This window comes from Nicotiana tomentosiformis, chromosome 4 (genome assembly GCF_000390325.3).
Source record: "Nicotiana tomentosiformis chromosome 4, ASM39032v3, whole genome shotgun sequence".
Classification (NCBI taxonomy): domain Eukaryota; kingdom Viridiplantae; phylum Streptophyta; class Magnoliopsida; order Solanales; family Solanaceae; genus Nicotiana; species Nicotiana tomentosiformis.
Window position 1 is genome coordinate 71,557,749 of NC_090815.1, and position 19,847 is coordinate 71,577,595.

The window sequence follows — 19,847 nt, forward strand, 5'->3', positions numbered from 1 at the left end:
ATTAAATAATTAATTTTTATAATTATATAAGATTTAATTATTAAGTATTAACATATGGGTTTCATGCTCGATATTTGAGGCCCAGTAGCACCAAGATATCCGAAAAATATTGTTGTTTTCTCATTTATTTTCTTACGATCGTTGACTAGAATTGGACAGAGTTTGTGTTTGATCTATCAGCTATTTTGACGTATTTTTGGGTATAAGATATACTTAAATAATTAATTTCAATAACTACATGGATACTACGCTAAAAGGCACTACATTTTACTACGCTAGAAGGGCACTATATTACTAGTCTTTAAGCAAATAAATAATCTAAATCAGATAAAAATGACAAATATATTTAATCACAAAACATTCACGAAAATACATATACAACAGTAAAAAGTAACTTATTAACGTTTTTTTTGAACAAATAATAATGATATCTCAATTTTTACATATTTTTTTAGCACACTAATATCTTAGTCCGGATAAAAATAACATACCAGTTTAATCGCATAAAAAATACAAAATAACATAGAACACATTTAAAACAACTAATATGTATTTTTTTATACGAGTTTCGATAAAAATTAAATGGGAATACCTCGATTTATATTTTTTTGGAAAGTTAAAGATTTGAAACCGAAACGAGCAACTCATAACGAGAGAAGGCTTAGCTAGGAGGTGAGACCAATAATCTTTACTTTTTGTGGGGGGGGGGGGTCCACTCGAGTTTTTTGGGTCATTAATGGGGGGACCGCTGGTTTGGTTTTAAAAATGGAGAGGGGGGAGGGAAGGGAAGGGACGGATATTTGAAGGGGTATAACGCAGTTTATTAAGGCGCTATACATATAGCGCCTTAATAAACTGCGCTATACATATAGCGCCTTAATAAACTGCGCTATACCTGCTAGTCTAATCAAGGATATGTATAACGCTCTTTAAAAGGGCGCTATACCTTAACGTCCAAAACAAACGTTAAGGTATAACGCCCACACTATATATAGTTTGATCACATTATTTTTTTTCCCACTCATTTCAATCATTTGAATCTAAAAAGATCACATTTAGATTCCGAATTCTATTAGAAGAGGGCTACATGTCAATTCCTTTTAAGTTTAAAAGAGATATTTATAAAATGTATGGAATTTCTAATATGCCCTTGGTCGACCATGTTCTCATATCTATATTTGATGATGATGACGACGAGGAGAAGAAAAAAGAAAATATATCATCAAGACTCAAGTAATATAGGAACACATACTCTTGCAATAGAAAATAACAAAAAAAAGGAAATGAAAGAAAAAAGAGAAAAGAACTAATGGTTAGAAGTGTAGCAACCCGGTAGGAAAACGGAGAAGGGTAGTGACCCGGCAAAGAAACAACGGTTAGTTGGTGTTTGGGGTAGACGGCAACCATAAATCAGGAAAATTGATTTCCCCAAAATTTCCCTTCCCGTTTCTTCATTTTCCTTGGAAAATCAAATTGTGGAGGAACAGAAAAAAATGACATCAGGTAAGCTATGAATTGCTCCAAAACGTTACCTTTTTCTCAGTTTCATAATTATTCTCCTCTATTGTGTTCTAGAATTGGTGCTCATCATCTGGGTATTTGTAAATTCAAATTATTTGGTTGGATTTTTCTATGTTTTTGGTTATGTAAAGGGCTGTGTGTGTAATTGGGAAACTCAGTTGTATGTTAGTAAAGTTCAAAATATTTTGTTGGAGTTTTCTGGGGTTTCAAGTTATTCAAAAAGGGTGTTAATTGCTGGGAAGAGGAATTTTTTTAAAGTATTTCTATTAATATTTGTTTTTCCTACGTGGGTGTTGCTTGTTTTCATATTCGTTTTCAGCTTCTATTGTATTGTGTCATATGGGATTATGTTGTGTTTAGTGGAGCTGAAATAGACCATGGAGTGCAGGGGTCAAATTCCCCAAAACACTAGGTGATTAGTAGGTACCTGGTGGATTAGTTGAGGTACAAACTGATACGAACTGAGCTAAACAACAGAAAACAAAAAGAGAAAATGGAAAAGAAGCAATAATTAAACAGTAAAAGCAGGAAAGAAAAAGGACTGAAAGATAACTAGGGCAACAAAAATAAAGGTTCTGTATATTGATAATGATGAAAGAGATAGCTAATACAATATATAGAAATGCAAAGCTAGATTCCTTAGCTGGCAGCGTACAAATCTGACATATTCTAACAAACTGATCTGGACCTATTGTGTATAAGATAAAGGAAATCGTGGGGTCAATGTGTAATTACTACTAATTATAACTTAAAAGTAAAAGGGACTAAACTACTATCTTGAAAACTTATTTTTAGCCTTGTCCCCAACTAACTTAACGACCAAGTACACCTGCGCAAGCACCAGGTACCAATACTGTAGCTCTTTCCATTTAAGATTCGTATCCGATCCCCCTTGTCAAAATCTTCCTTGCCCTCAAGGAAAGAATGAAGGAAACCTGATTTTGAGGGATTAATCCTCCCACGTGGATTGATCTGGAGTTGTTTTATCCCATTGAACTAGCGCCTGTGTGATGGCCTTGTTTCCCTTTTGTATCATTCTTCTGTCTAGAATTTTCTGGGGTTGAGGACAATAGGGACCGGATATATCAATTACTGGAGGGTGGGAAGTTATGTCGGGTAGTTAATAGGAAGGTTTCAGCGGGGATACATGGAATGTATGGTGTAGCAGAAGCTGAGGAGACAGTGACAACTTATAGGCTACATTACCAACCTTTTGCAAAATCTGATAGGGTCCATAGTATTTTGCTGAAAGTTTGGAGAAGTGAGCTCCAGACATTGTCACATGTCTGTAAGGCTGTATCTTGAGGTAGACCCAATCCCCCTCTTTAAATTGTCTATCAATTCTATGTTTGTTGGCTTGATCAGTCATTCTCTGTTGTGCTCTTTGCAAGTGATACTGCAATAGCCGGTATTTGAATTCTCTTGTCAACAAGCTCCTGTCAACTTTCCATAGCTGAATCACCTACCATGTAAGGCAAGTGAAGTGGTGGAGGCTGACCATAAAGAGCCTCATAGGGGGTGGTTTGAATTGAGGAATGAAATGTGGTGTTATACCACCATTCAGCTGCTGCCAAGTAAGAGTACCAATCTTTCTGAGAATCAGAACAGAAACACCTAAGGTAGGTCTCCAAACATCTGTTAACAACCTCTGTCTGTCCATCAGACTGGGGATGGTAGGCTGTCGAAGTGCTAAGTGCGACACCACTCATAGAGAACAGCTCTCGCCAGAGTTTGCTAGTGAATATAAGATCCCTGTCACTCACTATGTCCTCTGGCATGCCATGTAACTTGAACACATGCTCCATAAACAACATGGCAATGTCATTAGCGGAATAAGGGTGAGCTACTCCTATGAAATGGGCATACTTAGTTAGTCTGTCCACCACTACCCATATTACTGTCTTCCCCTTAGCTTTTGGCAGCCCTGAAATCCATGCTTATACTGCTCCAAGCTAGTGATGGTAGCTTAAGTGGTTGCAGCAATCCTGGGTAGGGTACATTGTACAACAAGAACAACAACCCAGTAAAATCCACAGGTGAGGGGTCTGGGGAGGGTAGTGTGAACGCAGACCTTACCCCTACCCGATGGAGTAGAAAGGCTGTTTCCGATAGACTCTCGGGCCTCGGCTCAAGAAGACAAATTCCTGGGTAGGGTACTGTTTCATATTTATGTCTCTGACAAATGTCGCACTCTTTGACATGTGTTTGGACACCTTCCTTCATCCCCTTCCAGTAGAAGAGAGCAACCAACCTTCTATAGGTGTGAGCTATTCCAGAATGTCCTCCAATTGGTGAGTCATGGCACAACTGCATAATATCTTTCCTCAATTGCTCATCTGGTCCTACCACTAACCTCCCATTTTTTCTTAACTGGTTATGCGCCAAAGAGTACCCATTAGATTCTACTCCTTCCTTCTTAAGATCTTCAATGAGGGCAGTAAGTTCAGCATCCAACTCCGACTCCCAGCTCTTCATAATTTGGCTTAACAGGTCAGTCTTGATGGTGGAGAGTGTTAAAGCTTCCAACTCTACTAATGGCAATCTAGACAAGGCATCTGCCACCTTATTTTCCTTCCTTCTTGTATTCAATGATAAAGTCATACTGCATAAGCTTGGTTATCCACTTCAACTGAGACCTTGTGTGCAGTTTTTGCTCAAGAAGGAATTTCAATGCCTTTTGGTCTGTTTTCACTGTGAATGGTCTCCCAGCCAAGTATTGTGACCACTTGTTTACTGCCATTACCAATGCTAGCAATTCCTTGTCATAGGCTGACAGTGTTTGGTGCTGTGGAGATAAGTCCTTGCTCAGGTAAGCTATTGGTTGACCCCTCTGCATCAATACAACCCCTATTCCCACACTGCAAGCATCTGTTTCCACCACAAAGGGTATGGAGAAGTCAGGTAGGACCAAAACGGGTGCAGAAGTTAAAGCCTCCTTCAATTTGTTAAAGGCTTCAGTGGCCTTAGAGGACCACTTAAAGTTATCCTTCCTCAACAAGTCAGTAAGAGGCTTGCTAAGAATCTCATACCCCCTGATGAACTTCCTGTAGTACCCTGCTAGCCCTAGGAACCCTCTTAGCTGTTTGAGGTTAGCTGGTTCTGGCCATAACTGGATAGCTTCTATCTTCTTAGGGTCTGTAGCCACTCCCTCTGCAGAGATATAATGCACCAGGTACTCAATCCTGGTGGCTGCAAATACACACTTGCTTTCTTTAGCAAAGAGCTGGTGTTGAATCAACAGTTCAAAAGTGACCCTGAGGTGTTGAACATGCTCCTGCAGATCTTTGCTAAACACCAAGATGTCATAAAAAAATACCAGGATGAACTTCCTGAGGTGTGCTTGAAATATGTGATTCATCAGACCTTGAAAACTGGAGGGTGCATTGGTAAGGCCAAAGGGCATTACCAAATACTCATAGTGCCCTGAATGAGTCTTGAAAGCTGTCTTTTGAATATCTGAGGGTGCCGTCCTGATTTGGTGGTAGCCAACTCTCAGGTCTATTTTGGAATAGATTTTTGAACCCCCTAGTTCATCTAGCAGTTCTTCAATAATAGGTATGGGAAACTTGTTCTTCACAGTTAGCTTGTTTAGGGTGCTATAGTCCACACATAGCCTCCAATAACCATCCTTCTTCCCTACCAGAACCATAGGAGAAGCATATGAGCTAGCACTGTGCTGAATTATCCCTTGCTTCAGCATTTCTGACACTATTTTTTCTATCACATCTTTCTGAAGGGGAGAGTATCTATAGGGTCTTGAGTTCACAGGGAGGCTATCCTCCTTCTGTGGGATATGGTGATCAAATGCCCCTCTTGAGTGGTAGCTGTTTTGGTTCCTTAAATAATTCTTGGTATTCATCTAGTAGTAACTGCACCTCAGCTGGTTTTTCCTCCTGGATGGCATCCTATTCTCATTCAGTGGATAGTCCTGTGCATACCTTGATCATAAAGATCTGAACATCATTGACAGAAATCTTGTTGAGGGCCTTGGCATCCACAGTCTTAAAAGGAGGCTGGATGCCTTGCAATGCCTTCCTTGATACACAAACTGCATGTACAACTTTTCAAAGTTGATTTGGATATCCCCAAGCTTACACAACCACTGAATGCCTAGCACTACATCACAACTTCCTATAGGAAGCACCAAGAAATCATCCTGAAACATGACTCCTTGCATCAGCCACTTAAACCCCTTGCTTCCCTTTACTAATTGAATAACCCTTCCATCTGCCACTGACACAGAGGATTTATTTGATAGATTTTGCATCCAATCCTCTGAGCTGCTTTTTCATTAATGAAATTATGTGTGGATCCACTATCAATGAGGATGTTGATTGGTTTGTGCTCAGTGAACCCCTGGACCTGGACCTATAAGGTCTTGTACCCTCTGGAACCATGTAAGGGTTCTAAGGAGATCTCACAACTCTCTATGACCTCCTCTTCCTGCCTTTGATCTTCATTGTCCCCCTCAAGTTCTAGCTCTTCAGTGATAGCCACACTTTCATCCTCAATTTCCAAGGAGTATATCTGTCTTTTGGCCTTACATTTATGCCCAGGCACAAACTTTTCATCACAGAAAAAACACATGCCTTGGGCTCTTTTCTCTTCCATCTCAGCTGAGAACTCCATTAAATCCTAATCCTGATGATCCTTTAAAAACTGATGGTGTTGAAGAGAGCCCCGTGATGGCCTTGCTTTGTGCAGCAAAGCTTGCCTCTTGCAGTCTAGCTAGGTAATAAGCTTGAGGCAGACTGCAAGGATTTCCTACTCTAACAGCATCCCTGAGCTCAGGTTTTAAGCTGTTCAGGAAGATACTAATAGCATGCTCAGTGGCTAGATCTGATTCTAGTTATAACACTGACAAATGCTCTTTGATAATCCTTCACTGAGCCTGTGTGTTTGACATTCATTAGCTCAGTCATGGGGTCACAGTATTCAGCCCCAAAGCTATCACAAAGGTCCCATAGGTACTCTTCCCAAGTAGGAAGAGGCATTTGCTCCCTACTTTTCATGTAGCCTAAATGCCATTGCAGGAGCATCCCCTTCAACGTGCATGGATACTAACTTCATTCGCTGCTGAATAGTTACCTCCTCATCAGCAAAGAATTGCTCCACCTTATACAACCAAGTCCTCAGATCCTCACCATTAAACTTAGGGAATTCTACCTTATGATACTTAGCAAAATGGATATTGGGCAATGGAACAGTGGTATTATAGTGAATGTTTTGTTGGTGGCTAGTGGTAGGTGTAGGCTGATAGGGGTGAGGTGTAGGGATGTATGGAACTTGGTGATACAAAGGACGGGATATGTGAGTGGTTTGTGTGCAATAAGCAGGTGGGAATTGAGTGTGTTGTCTGTAATGGTTATAGAGTGGGGGTGTAACCATAGGAGCCCCTTGAGTCTGAAACTGAGCAGGTTGGTAGCTCCTACTTGAGTTGCTTGGGTTATAAGGGGGTTGACGTGGTGTCAAGGTTGCTCTGGGAGGTGAAATTGGATGAGTGGGGAAATTATATGTTTGAAATGGATCAGGTTGCATAGGAGTGATTCGTGCAGGCAGATTTTGCATTGAGGAAGCTAGGGCTTGAAGGGATCTGTGAAGTCAGTGACATTGCAACAGAGGTGACTCTAATTGGAGCAGCAGATAGAGGTGGAAACAACAGCAGGGCTATTGACCCCTTGTGAGCTAGGCGAAGCTAAGTCTCCAAAATCAAAAGGTTTGTCGTTGGGAGAGTAAGCTCACCTCCACTGTATGCCACTGATTTATCCCTCTCAGGTCTCTCCATATCATGTATAACTTCATTGAGTACCTCCCTGAGCTCACTCAGTGCTTGTTCTTGATTTCTGCAGGTCTGTTCTTGAATGGCCTCAAGTTGGTCTTGTCTAGCAGTGAAAGTCGACACCTCTGTAGAGATCTTTTTAAGTGCCTCTGTAACTTCACTCATATTAGTAGCCATTGTTCCCACAGAGTCAAGATTTGCACTGATACGAACTGAGCTAAACAACAAAAATCCAAAAGAGAAAATGGAAAAGAAGCAATAAAACAGTAAAAGCAGGAAAGAAAAAGGAGCGAAAGATAACTAGGGCAACAAAAATAAAGGTTCTGTATATTGATAATGATGAAAGAGATAGCTAATACAATATATAGAAATGCAAAGGTAGATTACTTAACTGGCAGCGTACAACTCTGCCATATTCTAACAACCTGATCTGGACCTATTGTGTCTAAGACAAAGGAAATCGTGGGGTCAATGTCTAATTACTACTAATTATAACTTAAAAGCAAAAGGGACTAAACGACTATCTTGGAAACTTGTTCTTAGCCTTGTCCCCAACTAACTTAATGACCAAGTACACCTGCGCAAGCACCAGGTACCACTGCTGTAGCTTTTTCCATTTTAGATTCGTATCACATACAAATAGGCCAGGTCACTACTGTTTATAAGGAAAAAGAAAAAAAGAATTGTGTTCTGTATGATACAGACTCATGTATATTTTCTGCTCGTCTGCAGCTTGATGAAATAGTCATGTTAGCACTTTTACTTATGTCCTATGCTTTTAAAGGAGTTGTTTTATACATCAGTAGAAAATATAAAGAACTCCAGTACTTTTTATTTCTATTTTTATTATGTATAATTTTGGGCTTAGATGAGTTTATATGGAGTAACATGGTCACTGAGGATTCATATAACTGATCCCAAATCGTTTGGGACTGAGGCTTAGTTGTTGTTGCAATTTGTTGAATCTTTCGCTCTCTACTTATTGCTTAGTTGAAAAGTTGATACTGCTGATCCTTCCTAAGAGTAATATATATGACTGACCCAATCTTGCAATAATTTTCATTTACTGTAGATCTGTTTGCCTGATCTTAGTGATTTGTTTAATTCTTTCGAGTAATGTAAGTATTTGTTTCCAACTTATGCTGAGAATGTATAACTTTTTCGTCAATATCTATGCTTTAGTCTTGTTACCTGGGTTTTTATGAGCTTTTGGAAATTTGTTGCGCCAATTTCTTGAGTTGATTACAGAACTAGAAATTTTTCCTCTTTGGTGTTGTATTCTGTAATTTTGGTTATCAATCACTGAAAATGGCTCATATCTTGCAGATTACACGGTTAAACTCGCAGTGGAACTTGAAACTGCCGCACGGTTGAGGGCTTCTCAGTTCATTGTACCTCAAAGGCCATGGCTTGGTATTCTCCTTGCCCTTTGTCATTGTTTACGTTAATTACCTTGCTCCTAGCAATTTCTAGCTGCATAAAATATTCATTGTGTCTTGGGTTGTTTTTGCTGACATTTGGTTTTGATGACGAATTTGTGTAGAATAAACTATTTTCGACTCACCTGGCTTTTCCTTTCAGATTTGTACGGGATTAATGTTAAACCTGTCGCTCCTTTTGGAAGCGCTAGCAGTAAGCTTTTTGTTGATCCTGCACTGATACACCGGGTACTACCTGATGAACTTCTTTTTGAGGTATACTTTCCTGGATTTCAATTAATTTTTCCTCTGTAATTTTTGTGTCAACATGTAAATATATGGCAAGTGCTTGAAATGCTTTATGACACTAGGAAGCTGAACAATATTGATAAGACCAGATGGTCTGCGCTAAGTCAATTTTTAGGTATCGGAACTCTAAATGATATATTTTTTTTATAAATATCAAAAGAAAACAATTAATCAGAAAGAGGTTTTTGTGGCTGTTCTGGTTTACTCATACATTTATAGTGAGGTATATCTAGTTAGCCCCCTGTGAACAACTATGGCTGTTCTGGTTTACTCTTACATTTATAGTGAGGTGATATCTAGTTAGCCCCCTATGAACAACTTTTTCTTTCTTGCCACACAATAGATTAGTGGATTCTATGTGGAGACCAGCATTATTACTTTAACATCTGCTTTAAGCCTTTTTTCCTCTTCGATTCTTCATCTTTAGAAGAAAGGTTGGACCCTATCTCTTCTTCATTGGAGATTGGGCATGCTGGACTCTATGATCTCATTATAGTACTCAAGTCAAGCTTTACAGCCAAGCATAACAGTGACCTTTTTCTTTGATTCTTTCTCTGGCTGGTTAGCTAGTTATCGAAGAAATTTTATCTAATTACCCTTCAGCCGACCCATCTTTCTCTCTCTCTCTCTCTCTCCAAGTTTCTTGTTGTTTCCCCTCCTGGGGGTGGAGGTGGGGTTTCAAATTTAGAGCATTGAAGGCAATTAAGAAATTCTGTATGCGGTGGTCTCCATTACATATGATTGTGTATCACCACTTGACTTACCTTTTTAAGAAGTATTAACATAATAATATATGATTGCCAAATTGCTGTGTCAATCAGATATACTTGAGAAAGATTATGCTGTTTGTAGATTGAAATATTAGATGTTCGTCCTTCCTGTCTCTCTATAGTTAAGGTGAGGAAGTCGGACACTTATCATAATTTATGATTGATATTATGTAGATCTTCTCAAGAATGACTCCATACACCATGGGTAGGGCAGCTTGTGTTTGTCGAAAGTGGAGGTATACAATTCGGAACCCTGTATTTTGGCGCAATGCATGTCTAAAGACTTGGCAGGTACCGTGGGTACTGGTTCTGGTAGTTCTATTACCACTAGTAAGCTTGGCTATTGACCTTTAGAAATTGTGCCTCTTTCTTTGAAGGTTGCTGGAGTGGTAGAAAACTATAAGGCCCTTCAGTTGAAGTATGATGGTTCATGGAGAAAAATGTGGCTTTTAAGACCAAGGGTTCGTACAGATGGTAAGATATAGTTGCACAATTGCTTCGAAGTATACTATAGTTACATTAAGTTGCTGTGGTTATTCTTTTAACACATGATATTCACACCTGTTTCTATGACAAGAAGTTCCTTATTAATTAAAATACTGTAGGGAAATCATTATTTTTGGAGGGAGAGCAGATTGAGAACATGTGTGGGGATGGTTTGCTATACTGTTCCTTTCGCGGGATTTTGGAATGTTATGTATTCTGATTATTGATTTTGGTGAAATGAAATAGATGCTTTTTCCAAGACACTAGAATGCCAGTATTTAACTTCTATTTGTTACTTTTTGACTAGATAGGTGACTTCTTTCTGTACAATTCTCAGATTATTCATTATTACACCGCTGCATATTTAATTATCCTCAAAGCCAATCTGTTATTTGGTCATTGGTCGCTGCAATAATACAGCACTCTAATCCTGTTTCCGGGAAGAGCCTTTAAGTTCGGCAAAACATTATTTGTTGATGTTCATTTCTACATACTAAAGATAGTGGTAAGAGTTGCTGATTTTGGTAGAAATTTTGGTTACTCCTTGTAGCATCAATAGAATTATGCTATAGAGCATCCAATATTTGGTAAAAGCTGGAATTATAAAGTTTTCCAGGAAGTGTCTTAAAGCTGGGTATAGTGTATTTGACAGGAATGCAGCGATTCTATTTTCCAAAATAAATCTCTCTGTAGATGGTATACGACATAAGGTGGTGTACCACATATCACCGTATTCATCTAAATTTACTTCTCATCTCATCTGAGCAAGTGAATTTCCCTATCAGGATGTTTCTGTCATAGGCTGTAAAAATTTGGTTGATTTGTGTCAATGACTCTAATTTCAAGTTTTCACATTTTTATCCTACAGGTATTTATGTCAGTCGAAACACATATATTCGTGCAGGAGTTGCTGAGTGGAAAATTACAAATCCAGTTCATATTGTATGTTTATTCTTGTTTTCTATTTAGTTAAAATTTTCTCATACAGTTCTTGAATTGCATGTTGTGAGATGAGCTAGAGCTGGTGAATACTGGACGATACTTTTAAGAGAAGGCAAATTTTGCAATACGCTAATTCATCTTTTGCCTTGTAAATTTTATGAAGGAAGAAAGTTCAGAAAATTTGACGCATTAGACAAATGGAACTTCCTCTTTTCACTAGGATACAGAGGTCGCTAGTTCATCATAGCTAGAAGCATAGTAAATTATTGTGTCCTTATTTCTCGTGAAGATTTATGATCAGTTGAGTCATTGCTACCCCACCCTCTGGAGGAAAAGAGAAAACATGAAATATGCTTTTGGCAGTGTTGTCAAAGGCGAAAATCATTAAAAAGTGCTCCAAGTCTATTGGGGCTTTAAGCGAAAAGTGCAATTTAACTGTGGGCTTCAGTTAAAAAAGGTGCAATGAAGAAAAAAAATAAGAATATATATGTAATGCAAGAAATAAGTAACAATTTCATTCATAATAATTTTCTTAACAAATAATATATTCTTTTGCCAATCATATTTATTGTTTTGTATTGGTCTATTTAAGATAGAACTTATGGGGAATGAGGCGCACACCTTAGTGCTTTGCCTACACCGGAGCGCAACTTAAGTGAGGCGAAGTGCATACCCTGAGTTTTTTTGAGCTTCAGGGCTTAAACGCGCCTCAAATGAGCCTTTGATAACACTGGCTTTTGGTATTGTTTGTATGTGTACCTGGGAGATGTTATCTTTGAGGGAATCAATTCTGATCAGTGTTTGTTGTAAACGATTGAAGTTGTTTTTTATCAAAAAAAATATTTTACACCAAATGGAAAAAAGAACATGCATCTTTTAATGGCGCAGATCATTTTCCTCTACAACTATCTTTTTTTTTTTAAAGTTCAATTGTGCGGTTTTTTATTTTTTATTTTTTGGGGGGGGGGGGGGGATGAGGTAAAAAAATGCTGCTTATGGGGTTTGAAGATTTCACCTAGATGTTGGAAGACGCTGGTGCTCACCAAGTGAAGCTTCACATATACAATGGAAGGTGAAGGTATATATATGAATGGTACGGGTGCTCTTCAAATATCTCATGTTCACTTCAACCGTTTCTCCTACCAGCATCTTGCTAACATATGTCAAACTTTACTATGCGGAACGTCTAGCAAATGCGAGTCCCTTGCTCCATCTCCCATTTTCCTGCTAATATTTCGTGCCACTACCCTTTTTATACGACCAAAACCAACACAAAAGGAAATATATTCTATCATAAGGCTTTTTCCACGAGAAAGTTACAGTGAATACTTTATATGTCAATTGAAAACATTCGAAGAATATTAGACTTGTATATTTTTTTAATAATCGTGGTGTTCGGGCCAGCTTGCGCGCATCTCGACTAATTCTGTAGGGTGTTTACTACCTTCCACCAGCACAGGTACCGGGTAACCCTGTCCATCAATGCTTGGACAAATGGAAGAAGTTACCTACTGTTTTTGCCTCTGTTGGGATTCTAACTTGAGACCTCATGGTTCTCACTCCACTTCATTGACTAGGCCACACCGTCGGGTGCGACCTGTACCTTTTTTTTCCAATATGAATGTTTTGTACTAGAGAAGCTTGTCAACCTGATGTCTCCTAAAAATTTTTATTTATTTTTCGGAGGGGCTTGTGTTTCTTGGGGGAGGACGTAGTAATTGAATTTTCATTGTGTTATGCATCATCGATCTCTATCAACTTTTCCTTGAAGAAGAATTTATTCAGTTCTCTGATTTGGACATTGCTCCTTAATAAGTCAGTTGTTGAGCTTAAATTATTTATTCTTTTTGTTTTAATTGGTTAGCATTGACATTCTATCAATTCTAGATCTGTGTTTGAATTTTTCATTAGTGATGCATTTTCCTCCCATTGCTTCTTTTTCTTCACTTTGCATTCTATAGCAGTTAGTCCTCCATGGCATTTCATAACACCACAAATGTTCCTTTGATTGTAGGTATGTTACTATCGCTATATGAGATTTTATCCTTCGGGCAGATTCCTTTATAAGGTAGTCATCGTTGGTTGCTTAGCTCTTGTGACATACTAAAAGATCTTTGCATGTTGTTCTTGCTATAACTGGTTTATAACTGCTGTGAATTGCTTAACTAGAATTCAGCACAAAAAGTCAAGGATGTCACAAAATGCCTGAACTTCCGTGCCTCAAGGGCTGACTGTGTTTTTAGGGGGAATTACACTCTATCAGAGGATAAAGTAAGTTCAAATCTACTTTTACGTACAACTCAATTTGTTTTCAACAGCAATATTGGTCATATATGGTGAAACCTATATCATGGTTCATTCCTCCTTGGTTAAGTGGGTATTGCCTTGGGTATTTAGTTGAGTTATGTGAAGCAAAGTTTGAACCTGCAGCTTGCTGCTTTCTTTTTTGCAGGTTGAAGCTGCTCTTTTGTACCCTGGAACGCGTCCAACTGTGTTAAGATTCCGTTTAAGGTACTTGATCACGGACATTCTATTTTTGTAATTTTCTTATGCTGAGCTCCTGTGAACTTAAATCATTATTGAAGGTTGGGTACTTTTCCCCTGTCCCTTTAAGCCACCGTATAAGTTCTTAAACTTTTCTCTAAGAGAAACTAGCTTTTAAGCAAAAGAATAATTAAACTGACCATCTGTAAGAGTGCAAAATCAAATTATATGTTGATGCCAAGTGAGATTGAGGATTTTTTAAACTCAGATTTGAAAGCAGCAGGCTATCTTTTTCAGATCCTGGTAACTCTTGTAAAAAGTTTAGTGGTGTGCTTCCAATAAATGTCAACACTCATTACAGTTCCCACCTTATCCTTTAGTGCAAGCAGTGCTAACAAATTTCTGCATCCTTAAGATGTTTAAATAGGTTTCTATATGTGGTGTGGATTTCGTGGTAGCTAGTCTCTCTTGGGCTTTCTCTTGTAGAAGTAATCGGTTAATACTTGCGTAATTCCATGCAGTTCTTAAGAAGTTTCGAAAAATTTCTCTTGTATTAGAAAAATCAAATTCTGACTCTTAGTGCACATTCTCTGCTATTTTCCACTTGCAGATGGCATGTTCTTTTCATTTATATCACTTGTGATGCTTTGTTGTCACTCAATCGCTACATTGACTGCAATTGATAAACCTGAAGTTTGTACTGTAGAGTGGAAAGTATATAGAATCTTCACGAACATGTAATGCTGGTTTCTCTAATTGGTGTAATTTCTACTTGGTGCCTCTTACAAATTTATATGACACATCACATTTCCATTAGGTTGAGGGGTACAACTCAAGGTGCTAATAACAGAATGGATCTACTTGCACTTCTTACGAGTGGTGTGAGTGATAGTGAGGTTGATGGCCCTGACGAAGACATTCTTGGGGTTGTTGAGAGGTGGCAAGAGGATGAAACACATAACCCAGATGTTCCAGCAATTTCACACAAGAGGGGTCTAACACCTTTTGTCTTTGTTCCATTTGAGGAGGTGAGTTTGTCATTCACATTTTAGCTAAGGAGTCCCTCCTCAAATCATGCAAAAAGGAAGATGGTTTATCCTAAAAATTAAACTGTCTTCCTTTTTAAATCTGATAATGAGTATAGCTAAGGAGCCAATTCTTATAGGTGGAGGATGCTTCTTATGATTGAATGTGGTGTAGTGTCTTCTGATTTACTAAGACATAAAATGAATTAGCGTCTTCTAATTTGAAGCTTGCTCAATATTTATGTACAATCTTGAACCAGTCGATATAGGTCTATACAAAATAAATAAAAGAAAAATTGGCTGTCACTTTGCATAGTAATATTATCAGAAGCTAGAAGAATATGTGGTTTCTCCATAATTCATACACCCAAATTAGCTGCTGCATATACATGCATCAAGTCGCCACTGAATGTCCTATCTACTTTAGATATCCCCTCATTTGCTTACAGTTTTTTGCGATTGTCATCATCGCGGTCCCTTCGCTTACAGTTTTGATGATTTTAGCCCTATTTGATGCTATGATTCCGATCCAACGATACTTCATTTTCCAATCACTAGAATCAGTTTAATTGTTTTAGCCTGATAAAGGTTTTCCTATATCTAACGTCACGTGAAATTACAGCGGAATAAAGTTTTAATTTGTTCTGTTCGATAACAATTTCAGATATTTGACATTTTCTATCACATGCATATATGATTGAACACTATTAACACTTTGCTTTTTTTATTTTATCCTTTTCCGGGTTATAGGTGGAAACTTCAGTTCTGAATCTCCCTGTGGAAAGAATGGACTTTTACGTTCCTGGTTAGGAACTGGATCAGATAGACAATCTATTGGCTGTAAATATCAAATATTGTTTTTTTGCAAGTCTTTTATTTTGGCATCTGTAATTGGAAAGTTATCAATTTGTTGTGACACAAGTTCCTATCGAGAATGAAAGACTGTAATATGATATCTTTGTTTGTAATATATGGCAGTTTGAATATGTTCAAGTTGTTATCTGTGTGACAACTACCTTCTTTTAATAGAATACTTAAGGGTTAGGGGAGAGGGGAAATTGAGAATTGAATAGTATTACCTTCTTTTAATATGAACCTCAACCTACACAAGTGGATTTGTTAGCGTGATAACTCGTTAGCAGACTAGTATGCAGGGATTATAGTACGGTTGTAACATAGAGATTAATAATTACTGATTTATCGATGTATAATTGTAAACATATGTTTGATTTTGAAATGGATAATATGTTGTGTTCAATTATAACTTTGGCCTTTTTAATAGCTTTGTTGGTAGGCACTCTTGAATTCTTCACTCGCTGTATCCTTTTTTCCTTGTGAACTGAGAGTTGTTTATTTGGGGCGAGAGTTTCGCTTTTCAACTCTCGTCTGCACGCCAAAAATCAACTTGATTGAACTGGTTTAGTTTGTTTAAATGTATCTGTAATTGTAAACATATGTTTGATTTTTTTTGCTTTTAGTGAGCTTGAGCCTTGAACTCATCTCCATAGTTGAAGTTGAAGTATGTATTACATTTACTTTTAGCTCGTGAGACGAATAAAAAATAAAGAGCAGTCCAGTGCATTAAACTCCCGCTATGCGCGGGGTCCGGGGAAGGGCAGAACTATAAAGGTCTATTGTACGCAGCCTTATCCTACATTTTTACAAGAGGTTATATGGCAGTAACATACCTTAAAACCGAGCGTGGAAGGTGTAATATTGAAGAGGAGATGAAAATTAACTCAAAGAATATGCAAAGTTTCTGCATTGATTTTGTCAAATATTTCCCTCTATGATTTGTTTCAAGAATATTATATAAGCATATATCATTAACAACAAGACTGCACTAAATAATAGAGTAGCATAAAGCACTGACTAAAAGTAATGAATTTGTTGCAGGCACATCTAAACCCAACCAATCGAACGCACTACTGTGGCCAGCTCTTGTGATATTGATTTTTCACTTCTTATATATGATCACCAATAAACAGAAAAATAGGGAAAATAAAATAGAGTAGTACATATGTCTTATTCTACAAATATCAATCCACAGAGCTGCTTCAAATGTAAATCACAAGTTAGAATTTCTACAGATAATGTTGAGATCAAAATAACAAAGACGTCAAACAAAAGCGAACAAAGTAAATCTCGGTGACGATAAATCAGTGGACAGAGAATTATATTAAAAGAGACATATTATATTTAATATGATTTGGCCAATTAACCTACATATCATTTACTAAAAAAAGAGAAAATAAAATTTCGAGAGAATCGTTTTTCCCCCTAAATAAAACTCTTTTAAGGACTACATTATGGATGTTATTATGTATGAAGGAGTGATCCTCAATTCATAAAGGTCACAACCTTTTTCCTCCAAAAAATGAATCTATCAAATGTGAAAGTGATCTATATTTTTCTTTTAGAAAAAGTAAATCAATTATAGTAAATATTTTATACTTCTTTAAAACGACATGTAAATCCAAATATGAAAAGAAAATTAGGGTAAACATAAACAATTCTCCCTTGTGGCTAAACTTTCTTGACAAAGTTTAATCCGCCTTCTTCACATAATTTTCATCATTGCTGCTTGTCACGATTAAAAGTAAGTATTGATTGAAAGTTGGAGTCATGTGTGTTAAAAGTGAGCACATGTTAAAAATATTGGAGCTTTGCATTAAAAGTGAGCATAGCTAAAAGTAGAGCCATATATCAAAAGTGAGCAGGGATAAAAGCGAAGCACGTGCGTTAAAAGTAGGCATAAGTTGAAAATTATTTTTAGGCAAAATAACTTAAATATCATTTATACTTAAGCCACTTTGTCATGCTGGTCCCCAAACTTAGAAGTTTACCAATTAAATACTTACACTCATTCAAACCGTGAATAATAAATGCTTATCCTACGTGGCTGATCCTATATGTCATATTTGGCTTTAGTGCGTGATTCACACGCCTGTAAGGGGCGTAAAGACAGTTTAAAAAGCCCTAACGGTAATAATGTGGCCTATTTAACAGTCATCTTCTTCTTTCTACCTTATTCTCCATTGTTGAACATTATAGAAGCTGATTTGTATCCAAATCTGATGTCTTCTTCTTTCTTTGTTAGCTTCAACAGTGCAAAATAATTTTTTTTTGCTAGGATTCTTTATTGCCCATCAATTTTTGCCATCTCCTTTTCTTTTGAAATTCAATTTTTTTTCTTCTTCTCCGGCAAGAAATAAGATATTACCGCGTCTTCTCCTTTAGCAATGAAGAAGGAACCTTTGTGTTATTGTGGACTGCTGCAGATCTTAAAATGTCACGAACACCCACTAATCCTGGAAGAAGGTCTCTAGGTTGCCGAAGATATGAGATTGGTGAAGGTTGTGGCTTTTTTTCGATGGGTTGATCCTGCGATTGAGGAAAAATACTACAAGACTCTTCTTGCAGGGTCTTATTTAAAAGAATGATCGATGCCATTGTTAGAGAAGACAAGGAAGGTCGAAGTTCAGAGTTGCTGCTATTATAATTGCGGTTGTAGTTATTCTAATATTAGCTCGTATGTTATGTGTTTAGGATTGATAGTGTACTTTTTTATTTCCTGGGTTTAGGCTACATATTTTGTGTTGATGTAAACTTTTGTTCATGGAATATATTGACAAAGGTTCCATTACAACAACAAGTACAGGAACTACTAATATCATTGCATATTATAGGCAGTTAATAAAATATCCAAAATAAGAAAGTTGCTTTACAAAATATTGTCTACGATAGGCAGTCAACAAAACATACATAATGAAGTAGCTTTACAAAATATTATCTACCACAAGCGGTCAACAAAAATATCCATGATTAAGTCTTCAAAATATTAGTTGAGCACTTCAATTAATGTCTGTTGTGGCTTGGTTGCCTGGTGTGGATTGTGTCATTGGTGTGGCTTGAGTGGTTGTAGCAGAGTTTGCCCTTCTATAACTCTGTTCTTGCAGCTGCCTTTGTGTAACTGTAGATCAACCCTTTCACTTTAGCCCAGGGGGTTTGAACCTAAGTTCAATATTGGTAGGGGCAGAACTTATGAGTGTAGAAGGATTGTGTACTACTCTATCAGTAGTTCTAGACTGCACAAAGACAAAAGGTTGTAAGTGAGGGATTATCTAGTAAAATATATATGTTGATTGTGTAATTAAGTGGAAATATTTACCCTCTCTATCACAGTGCCACTTGAATCAAATAACACACCATATTCTGCTGCCTTTGGTCTCTTAGACCCTACATTTTCACCACCTCTTCTAGGCTCATTGGTCTTCCTTTTTGGACCTCCAGCAACATTAGTTGATTGTTGTGTGCTTGGATCAGTGATTGGTTGAGTGAAGGTGCCACTTTCCATAGTTGAAGTTATTACTGCTGCTGATGCACTTCCACTAGTTCCATCCCTTCCACCTGATGCTGTTGATGAAGCATTTTCAGCAGTTTCACCTCCAACTGAACTAGTTCCAGCCCTTCCCCCTTGGTTTCTCTGCATACACATAACAAAACAAAGACTAGTAATTGAATTCATCTGATAATGACCACAAAGAACATTAATACTTACTGCTGATGGACATCCTTTCTTGTTATGTCCAAGAGTTTTGTACAAAGAACATCTCATTTGTCTCCATATCCTTGTACCCTTCCCAAACTTCTTCTTTGGTTCATCAGCAACTTTTCTCCCTTTTTTTCTTTGGCCTTCCTGGCATTGCAATTATAACATGTGGCTCAATAGCTGGCAGTGTGCTTTTGGCCACAAATTCATACTAGTTAAAGATTGAATGAATCTGTTGTATGCCTTAAGGTAGGTGTCCTTCCTATACCAATGGTCAACATATGGCTCAACCTCATAGTTCTTATAATGCATTGCTATAATTGCATGTGCACATAAAATTCCTTTGAGTTGCCATAATCTACAAGTACAGGAAGACCTCCTAAAGTCAACAACATGTTTATATGGCCCATCCTGGATCTCATACCATGTTTCACCATTAAATTTGACTTCATATTTGGCTGCCCTTTGAGCATTCTCTCCAAGTATTTCCATAGCCATGGGTGATACATCACCTACCCATTTTCCAGAAAACTCTTTTATGCTATTCATCCTCTCCATACA

At 37.6% G+C, this 19,847-nt stretch overlaps 1 protein-coding gene and 1 long non-coding RNA gene across 2 annotated transcripts; both read left to right on the plus strand.

Moving 5' to 3' along the window:
* Positions 1-1,222: 1,222 nt before the first annotated feature.
* On the plus strand, positions 1,223-15,720 carry LOC104119561 (F-box protein 7). The gene is made up of 11 exons (XM_009631092.4): positions 1,223-1,503; positions 8,627-8,713; positions 8,882-8,994; positions 9,972-10,088; positions 10,175-10,271; positions 11,152-11,225; positions 13,240-13,293; positions 13,395-13,496; positions 13,678-13,736; positions 14,527-14,737; positions 15,485-15,720. Exons 1-11 carry the CDS (start codon positions 1,494-1,496, stop codon positions 15,542-15,544), a joined length of 984 nt encoding a protein of 327 aa, XP_009629387.1. The 5' UTR covers positions 1,223-1,493; the 3' UTR covers positions 15,545-15,720.
* LOC138908974 (uncharacterized) lies at positions 1,510-7,983 on the plus strand. The gene is made up of 2 exons (XR_011415446.1): positions 1,510-7,270; positions 7,371-7,983. It is a non-coding gene; the product is annotated as an uncharacterized lncRNA (long non-coding RNA).
* Positions 15,721-19,847: the final 4,127 nt, after the last annotated feature.